The 10,503-nt window shown below is 29.5% G+C and overlaps 1 protein-coding gene across 1 annotated transcript; it reads right to left on the reverse strand.

The window, feature by feature from the left end:
* Positions 1-3,439: 3,439 nt before the first annotated feature.
* Positions 3,440-6,304, reverse strand: LOC123302358 (facilitated trehalose transporter Tret1-like). Its single transcript, XM_044885265.1, has 2 exons — positions 6,137-6,304; positions 3,440-5,559 (listed from the first exon to the last, which is right to left on the reverse strand). The coding sequence occupies exons 1-2, from the start codon at positions 6,228-6,230 to the stop codon at positions 4,235-4,237; spliced, it is 1,419 nt and encodes a 472-aa protein (XP_044741200.1). The 5' UTR covers positions 6,231-6,304; the 3' UTR covers positions 3,440-4,234.
* Between the last annotated feature and the right edge of the window lie 4,199 nt (positions 6,305-10,503).

Here is a 10,503-nt window from a genome sequence, read left to right on the forward strand (position 1 = left end):
TTCTTATATAGTTGCAAGCGACATATCTGAAACTATTCGCCCAGCATCATAAAACCTTATATTTAATTTCAAAACTGGACAAGATCAAATTCAGAGATAAAAATATTTGTGAAATTTTTAATAATTTATAAAGAGTTTTTAACAAACTATCTCTTAAAAGATAGGTGAAGTTTTTTTTATTCCTGATTTCAATAATACTTTTTTGATAGAATAATTTTGGCGCAAAAAATTACGAAAATCTCATTTATTTACCGATTAAATGAGAGTTCTTTGATGTAATCTAAAATTCTTCATCAGAACGATATTTTAGATTTCAAAAAATATAGAAATGTTCAAAAATTTTTTTTGTTTCGTATTACGTCAACTAACTAAACCGTGACGTTCAAAATATTAAAGAGCGGTGAACATTTTAGCGAATTTGCTGAAATTTTGTATATAGCAACTTTATAAAATTTGAAAAATTCAACTATCGATTGATAAAATAAACAAGTTTGCCTGCAAAAAAAAAAAAGTTTAATTTTTGTTTATTTAGAATCTTTTTACAAATAATAATTATAGATAAAACAATAATTATTTTATTTAAAGTGATTTTCAATATTTATTTTATAATTTGATTTATTTACATTTTATATTTACATTTTATGGATTTTACACTATATTGGATTTCAAGTGTACAATCGTGAAGAGTACAAATAATTCTAATATAAAACTATCTGCCTGAAAAGTACTACATCTTCTCATTTTTTATTTATTTATTTTATTTTAGGTCGCTTTTAACGTCTAGGTCATTAGCTACCGTTGAGAACTATACATCTTCTTAATAATGATGTATTTTTTATATTCAGTTGGCAATTTTGTAGCTAAACTGTAAAGTAAATTGCCTACACTGATTATAAATGATGCATTATAAATTCTTAAAAAGAAAAATATTTTATATTTAGTAAATTTTTTTTGGTGCCTACTTGTCGTCAATGTTAGAGGAAAATCGGTCATCAGAGAATAAAATTTAATATTCCTACATTAGTGGGTAATTCAATTTAAACTCGGCATATTCAAAACGATGCAACAAAAACATTGTTATATTTAATTAATAATCGTAAATTTTAATGATTCAGGAAGTTGCAAAAACGTATTTTATAATAAACCTTTTTAACTTCGTAGCTCCTAATAGTCACCGGGAAGCATTTTTAATACACCTAATGGAGGTAAAAATTTGATGATATATATATAAGTACCGTCGGGAGCTAACGGTCTACATAGGTGGGATAGTTGAATGGAGTTATTGAATTTGATTCTTTAACTCCTCATAACTTTTTTGTACTTTGTAAAATCGCGACATAACATTAGCTTTTCCATAAAGGCCAAGTTTCCCCTATATGTTGAAACAAATTTATTATACACAATTACTTATGTAAATAATAAAATTTAAACTGATCAATTATTTTAAATATTTGTTTAATAAATTATAAAGACTCTGAATTACAAATTATTGCAGTATTTATGCTTAACATTCAAAATATTTTGTAAATAACAAAATAGCTTCTTCTGGTTCATTGAAAATTATTTTTTGCTCCAAACTTTTAACGACATTGATTTCGCTTGACTGCCATATTTCTCAGGCAATACTACAATAATAATGCCCAGTTCACTCAAAAGAAATAACAAATTGCTTACACCGATTTTATAAAAAAAAAGTTATCAATGCCGGGCCTTGATTACAATGAGACAATATGCAAATTTTTTAACGACGCCTGACTTAAAGTGGAAAATTGTTCCAAGAAAAATTAATTATGATTTGTTTTTACAAATTAAACACAAAGTCATTAAAAAAATAATAATTATGGAACTGTAAGTGGATGTATGCATTTTACGATAAATGCATTTGCCTAAAACAGGAAACAACCTCGTCTTCGAAAAAAAAATTACGTGTAGTCGATTAATGTTAATATAAATAATAAATCCTTGTTTACATTAAATCACACTTTTTTATCAATGTGAATTTTAATATCAAGCGTGTACAGCACGAGGTGCGGTAGTGTTTAAAAGAACATTGTTCAAAAGTTTTTGATGCAAAAAAGTATCAATTAATTTCTTTCTGTCGCTCAACATCTAAATTTTTTTTAAATGATCTTTTATAGTATGCCAAAATGTTAACAAGAACAAGTGAAAACAAGCAATTGACTGAGTTAATTGTTGAAATACCACGTATAGACAGTGTTGATTACTCTATCACATTACACATATATACATGTCACACATACATAACTGATAAACCCATATTAATGCATACTATAAAATTTGCATATAATGTGTGCCCTCGTGAGTAAACAGTGATGTTTACAAAAAAATATTTCAAACAAAAGTTGTTTATTTTTTATATTTAAACTTTTGTTCTATCTTCTATCTCTAACGGTTTACAAGATGGGTCCTAATCCCAAGACCCAATTGACTTATATTGTCATTTGACATTTACGCCATTGACATTTACGAACTCAACCTCATGTTTTACGTCCTGGGTGCGCTGTAAAAATTTCCGCTTGATATCTTTTTTCGTTTTTGAGTTATCGTGTTCACAGACGGACGGACGGACGAACACCGATAATGGACTAATTAGATGATTCTATGAACTCCTATATTCTTTCGTAGTATCAATATTTTTAAGCGTTACAAACTTGGGACAGAACTTAATGTACTCTGTATATTTCATACATTCATGGTATACAAATATTAGTGCAATTTAAAAAAGTATCCATACTTTGCACTTTATTGAGTCTAATGGTACAGATTCTTGACTTTAACCTACGGATTTTAAAATTAAATAGAAAAAATAGAGAAAGATTAAATTACACTATTTTTTTAAAGATGAATAAATTTGAATTTAATTATTTTAAAAAGTGAAACTTGTTTGAAAATAAAGATATTATTATATTGATGATTTACAGAAAATTTAGAACATACTGAGAGTAGAACTAACTCAAAGAATGGTACCTAACATTACTGGATACACTGCATTTCATATATAATAACTTGAAAAAACTTACCAAGCCTGTTCTATTTTTCTTCCGAGTTCTTATTAGCAGTGTTAAAAATCATGAAAATAATTTTGGATAATTTAAATATGGGAAATTATTTTTATCAATTTTTACGTAATTTATTGGTCGAATTGGTTTTCAAATGTTTCACTAACGTATTCCTCGTCTTTGAAAGGTATTTATATTTTTTTCATTTTCTGCATATTTCCGATACATTTTATTCTGGTTATTTTATTTTTAATTTTAAGATCGTTAATTAAATCTTTACTAACATAATCGAGATCCAGTTTAAAAAATAAATCTTTTTAGGTTTTAATATCACGAATAAATTTCAGAAAATAATGGAATTAAATTTACAAACTTTTTATTTTTTATATTTAATGTATAAATAAGTAGGTACATTCAAATTAATTATTGAATTATTCTATGATTAAAAATATTAAGACTTTTTAGACAAAAATCCGGATGGGTTATTGTTTGTCGAAATTTATTTAACCCCCTTCAAAGCAGTTCACTTAGGATATAATATGATGGAAATGAGCTTCCAAACCTTCATCGGTTCGGGTCATAACTTCTTAATCGAGAACAGTCTAAAGTCAGTTAGGTTGGTTGCGGAACGATTTGAGATCAATTTGTAATGTCAAAATATGGAAGAATCAATGAAGCGTGAAAATTTTAATTATCATAAATAGCGATAAAAAAGGAAAACCATACTCCAGTGCATCTAGCCTTTGTTAACAGTTTGTAATGACAGTACGGTGAGAATTGGAAGTCTTACTATTTTTGATCACAGTGGTAGGAACATATAAATTACATTTACTAGCCAATAAATAAATTAAATCACTATTAAAATTACAGCTTGATTGGTATAGAAAATAAGAAGTAACTACTCATACCTCCAGGATATTACGAACGCTCTGTATAATTAATACAAATCAATATTATTAATAAATTGACATTGGCCTCTATTGAAAAAAAAGAATAAATAATGTACCTAATCCGTATTCATATCATAAATTTTACAGTACGCACGGCACGACGACGGTGGCTGAGACGTGCTTTGGTAATTGTTTATATCATTTGAATTCATTGTCACATAATATAATAAATTGATACTGAACCTTGCCCAACAAATTACAGAGCATTGATCCAAATCACACAACACAAACGAACCATATTTGAAAAAGTTCTAGGTTTATTTTTTAAAATTTCTTAAAATTAATTTTCCGTAAATCTTTTTGTATTTGTTGCATAGATTTCCCACGAGTTTCTGGTACACAAAATACAATAAACACTATTCCTAAGCTCAAAAATGCTGCAAATATGTAAAAAGTTGCGGCTGGTCCAATTGAAAATACTAGAGGTCCAAATGATTTAGTTACAATGAATACTAAAGCCCAATTTAGTGTAACAGTAATGCCACTTGCAATGCCCCGTAATTCAGGGGAATATATTTCGGACATTAACATCCACGGTAATGGTCCTAAGCCAACAGCGTATCCCACAATAAAAAACATTAAGCTGAATAGAGGCAACCAACTGATGTAAGTCGTACTTCGACCGCCTAATTTCCATTGGAAATAGAAACCTAATAAGATCATACAAACAGCCATAATGATGCCACTGATCATTAAGAAAAACTTTCGTCCAGCCCGTTCAATAACTGACGAACAAACTACTGCCATAATTACTTGGACGAGTGCGACCAATATGGATTGTACATGTTCGTCAATCGAAGTGTTTGCAGCTTGAAAAATTTGAACAGTATACGATTTGATTGCGCTTACACCACTTAACTGTTGGATGCACATCAAACCAATACATGCAATTAATCCATAAATATTTTCCCTTGTTTGGAATAAATCCATAAACTTTGCCGTACGGCCAAATCTAGCCTCGATCATTACTTGCATCTGTGATAATTCTTTTTCGATATCATGATTTCGTGGTCGTAGCCACCGTAATGCGTCCGAAGCTGCAGTTAAACGATTATTCTTTATTAAATACACTGGAGATTCTGGTAAGAAATTAAATCCGATGCCAAAACAAATTGGAAATATGGCTAGAATTAATGATAGAATTTTATAGTGGACCAATGCTCCAATTGAGTAAGTTATTAAGATTCCAATACATAAAAATAATTGAAAAAATGATCCATATGTTCCACGATTCTTAATTTCGGACATTTCTATTAAATACATGGAACCACAAACGCAAATGGCACCAGTAGAAATTCCAGCCAAAAATCGTGCCACATACAACATGTAAACATTCACAGCAAAAACAATTAGAATCCAATTTATTAAAAATGGAATTGTTGTTCCAATCAAAATGAATTTACGACCAAATTTCTCAACTAAAATTCCCGCAGGAACTGCACTACATAAGGCTCCAATTGCTAGTAACGATCCAATCCAAGTTGCTTCTGCGACTGTTACATGTATTGTAGAGCTTTTAGCGGTGAGTTGCGGTAGTACGGGTGATGTCCATGACAGTACACTTCCAGCAGATAAAGCTCCAAAACTAACTGCAACAAAAAACAAGTGAAAACAAACAATTGACTGCGATTCTTCCGAAGCATCTCAATTTCTTACAAATGTTGGAAATTTTTAACATTCTAACGAAAAATCAAAAATTTCATTTTTTTATTTGCCATTCTTCATCATTTTAAAGGATGGAATGGGATCACAAGTCTTGGATTAAAGAATCGTAACTTATCAATAACGTAACAGTAAAAATCCTAACAGCCCAGGTGGATAAAGCATATCCAATTGCGTACTGAGCCTCAGAGGCCATGAAGTAGGTGTACTCAGCCTCTCAAAATAATGTAAAAACTGGTAAATGAGTAATTGTATCGGTAAATCCGGATTTGATAGAGCTATATACTTTTAAGGAGCACCCTATATACTTTTTAGTTACGTATTATTGTGATTATCTTTTATCAGTATAAAATTTTTTCATTGATAATTCGTGTTTCTTTACAAAAATTTATAACCTCAAAAATTGGTAACGCCCAAAAAAGCCTAAATATTTTTTATATCCCAACGAATTAAAATTAATAATATCTATTAACTAGACGTTTTGCTTTTATATTTGAAACTTACCAACAACTGCTGCAAAACATTGTTGCCAATGCAACTTAGCTACTTTTGGTTGCCTACTTGAGGCCGGGAACATTGGATCCAATGTATCTGCCATAATAACCAATTTTTCTTTTCAAATATTTTTGCCACAATATAAAACGTAAAAACTTCTTTCAAAACTACGTGATTTATTCAATAATTTTACTAAATTTTTTTTAAATTTTTGATACCTTCATAAATAAAGGTTTTAGTTCTAAGAATGAATACAAGGAGCTCAAAAAGTCGCATGTCGAAACATTTTTTATTTAATTATTCTATCGTTTAATAAGTTTATTTTTTTGTAATCTTTTAGTAATGTACAATATTTCATTGAAGAGTGTAAGGGTTTTCTCATGCATGTAGCTTTTTCGTTGGATTTTCATATAGGATTTCTTTTAAAGTTTGCTAGTTTTAGAAGTGGCTGTAAAAAATTCAATCGATAAATTGTTCCAACATAAAAATCATTTTAGTATTATCTTATCTTCAAATTTCTTTTGAAAAATTCAATCAAACTTTAAAAATATATTGAGTGTATAAAAAAATTATTAAAAATGAATTTATTGGCAAACAAAATTTAATTATCCACACCTCTTAATTGATAGTTGATTTTAATAATTTTACTTTGTCTTTTACTATACCTATTGCATGTAAACAATTGAAAAATAATCATATTTTAAATAAAACGAGAGATTTATTGAAATTTCTTGAGAGAGCAGCCATTTACTTTGCGCACATCGAATTATAGTAATTTTAAAATGATTGATTCCCAAGAACATTTTTAATCCCAAGAACGTTATTTATTTCTGCCTACCGCCGCGGGTAACAGCACTAATATTGAAATAATTTTGCATTGAATAGTGAGTAAGGTGAATGAAACGTGATTCGTATTTATATTTAAACGTTCGATTTAACAATAACAAAAAATTACTTAACAGAAGTTACTAGAACATCAATTATCAAATTATATTTCATAATTTGTTGTCTGTCCCAGTATCAATATAATTAGATCGTATGGTAGTGATAAGTTTGTATGTCTCATTTTCAAATTTCCGCTTTCGAATGAAAATTATTGACTCGGCGTTGACTAGAATAGGGAAACTCTAAGGATTTCTGTAAGAATAACATAATCGGCTTTTATTATTCGCCGCGGAGGATTAAGAATTTGGAATTTGGCAGATCTACCAATATTCTTTGGAAAAACAATCCATTATTTCAAACATTCAAAAACCAAACAAGATAAAAAACATCCCCAGAGTTCTTATGGCAAGCATAGTATGTGTCCTAATTTCTGTCTAGTAAGTAGTTTAAAATACTTACATCATGCATATTTCTCAGCCAATTAAAATTTTAATTTCACATTTTGCCATCTCATTTATAGTATTCTCATATTTTATTAAGAAATGCGAAAAAAATCAATGATATTTCCTATTGGATGCAGGCTCACTTCAGCCTTCTACCAGGCAAGTACATGGGGCCTGCCATTATCATACTCTTACGATCTAAAAGTTATTTATCACACTGCTTGTTCATGCTAAATATACCGTAGTCGTACGGTACGTTATTTATTAATCTAGATTAAACAGCAGTTTAATCTTCAATTCAATTTGCATAAAGTACCTCTAATAAAACGCAACTATAAATAATATTAAATTACAAAATTAAAGGAAACCCCCGACATAAAATCATGTCTGCTCGATTCGTTTATTGAATTGCAGCTCCGGAACGGTTTTAGATCTTTTTTGTTTGAAAAATAATTTGTTCGAGAGTGTTGGTAGATATGTTTCAAAAAAATCTATACTTATCCATTTGAAGATCATTTTTTTAGTTGTTTCAGGTACAAAACCCTAAACTCGCACTTCAAACATAGCTATAAGAACATTCTCGATCAAATTCCCTTTCAAACAAAAACATAAGCTAAAATCGGTTCATTCGTTTAGGAATTAGGTCTCATATAGATTCCGTTCGTGGCATCGTAGCTCCTAAATGGTTGAACCGATATTGGGTTTTTTTTTAGGGAATTTGATCGCGAGCGTTTTTAGCTATGTATCTTGAATAGCTACTCACCCGTTAAAATATCAACACCTATTGTCTAGTTGTTATCCGGTACGGAACCCTAAATAGCTAGGACACTCACGATCAAATTAAGAAATCGGTCCATCCGCTTCGATGTTATCTATTACGATGCCAGAGGCAGACAAACAAATAAACAGATACATTGACATGCTAAACTTTTAACACCTCTCTTTTCAGCCGGGGGTTAAGAAAATAATAGCTTGCTTGAATTGAATGATGATCCGAAGATGCGATTAAATTTATTCCAGATAAATCTTGATCGTAATTAATTGTCGCTGTTTTTTAATTGATAATAACGATTTTCCTTTTTGCATAATATTTTACATACCAATAGGATAATAAATTGTTCTAATTATTATTCTACGCACACTTCTTTTAATACGCTTGCTAGGTATACAAAAAGTTTTGTAGGTTCGATTATCCTTCATTTTCTTTATATTTTTTCATATTTGGTATTCAAGTAGGTAAATGCTAGTCACCTCAATTACCAAAATCTGTCCTTAAAAGTTAAGTACCCTAATGACATAGACGTGTGAACATATCGGAGGTTCGATTACCATTTAAACTTCTTATTTTTTCAAATTCAGTATTCATCAAGTAAGTAAATGCTAGTTACCTCAGTTACCAAAAGATAACCTTAAAAAGTACGCTAATGATATAAACGTGAGAACATAAATATTTTCCATCTTACAAAGAACAGATGGGCTATTCATAAAATACGTCCCGTAAACAGAAGAGGGAGAAGTATTACTTAGCAAGACAGACTTTGTTATGGGAAGGGGGGCTTCAAGTAAACGTTACCAATTTTATTTTAATTTTTGTTCGTTTTTTGTAATTTTTTGATATTCGAAGAAGGAGATATACAAATTGTGATTTTATATTTGCAGGGAGTTTCACAAAATTTGACACGGTGTATCGAGAGGGGTGCGAAAAGACCTGGCTTACCGCTCGGATCTTTCATAACTGAGAAAACAGCATATATTTTGATGATCATCAATCCGCCCGAATTTAAAAATATATTATAGATACGCTTTGATTTTTCAGATTTCAGTGAATGCGTTTCAGAGATTGCCAAAAATATACAATTATCATTTTGTAATTTTGTCATAGGACGAGCACACAAAGATTAGTACTATAATTGAGCGATTTTATCGTACGCTATTGTGAATCCGTAGGTCGTCACTATTTAAGTTCAACAACTTATTTAAGTTAATAACTTCATTTAGTTCCCTTATCTTATATATTACAGTAGAACCTCGATAAGTTAAAGTCCAAGGGAAACACAAAATATTTTAAGTTATAGAGGTTTTAAGTTATCAAGGGTCTATGTTAGGTAAAGGTTAATATAGAGGTATGTACATGTTTCTATGTACCCTAGTTAATATAGAGGTATGTACATGTTTCTATGTAGTTACTGAGCCTATACAGAGATTATTTATTTAAGTTATAGAGGTTGCGTATTTTAAGTTATAGAGGTTTTGGGCTCTGATGGGAAGGGAACATAGTATTTTTTGAAGTAACAGAGGTTTTTATGTTACCGAGGTTTAAGTTATCGAGGTTCTACTGTATTTCCCTAATCTGTTTTTTGCTGTGCACATGATATTATTTCTTCATCAAATTCCATGATTAGCCCCTAATTTTCAAGTTTACTTAAAAATAGACTCACGGTGTATAAATGTATCGCCTAGGATAAAATATTCTAGAGAAATAATATTTTGATTTAATTTTGTTTATTATGTAACTTGTATATCATATCTGTAATAAAGTTGCCTATAAATAAAAAGAAAGTAAATGACTGACTTTTATGTCATTTCTCTAGCCTATTTTTAGCCACAGGCAGTGCACTGCGGAATTTCGCACCGTTCAAGATAGCTAGTGTCTTTAATATTCTGATTAAAATATTTTTGTGTTGTAATAGATAGCTACGGATCCCTTAAAATATTGTAAGAAAGACTCTTAACAATTTTTACCTTCCTGTCTCAAATATTTGTACAAATTTTTTAAATAAATACATTTTATTATGAAATTTTCATTCATTTTTTGCTTTATGATTGATATTTGCAAATTTAATTAGTGATAATATGCTTATGGGTCTATTTAATTTATATTATTATTAAATTAATATTAGTAATTATCATGTTGTATTAATTGCGAACAATTATTCTAAAATGAAAATTCACGAAATCTTCACACCACATCCAAAATCAGTATTTTAATGAATATCTATAATTTACTTCAAATTTCTTCTTTATCCGGCGACTACCTTGATTGTTCCT

The sequence above is a fragment of the Chrysoperla carnea genome, chromosome 1 (genome assembly GCF_905475395.1).
Source record: "Chrysoperla carnea chromosome 1, inChrCarn1.1, whole genome shotgun sequence".
In the NCBI taxonomy this organism is placed as follows: domain Eukaryota; kingdom Metazoa; phylum Arthropoda; class Insecta; order Neuroptera; family Chrysopidae; genus Chrysoperla; species Chrysoperla carnea.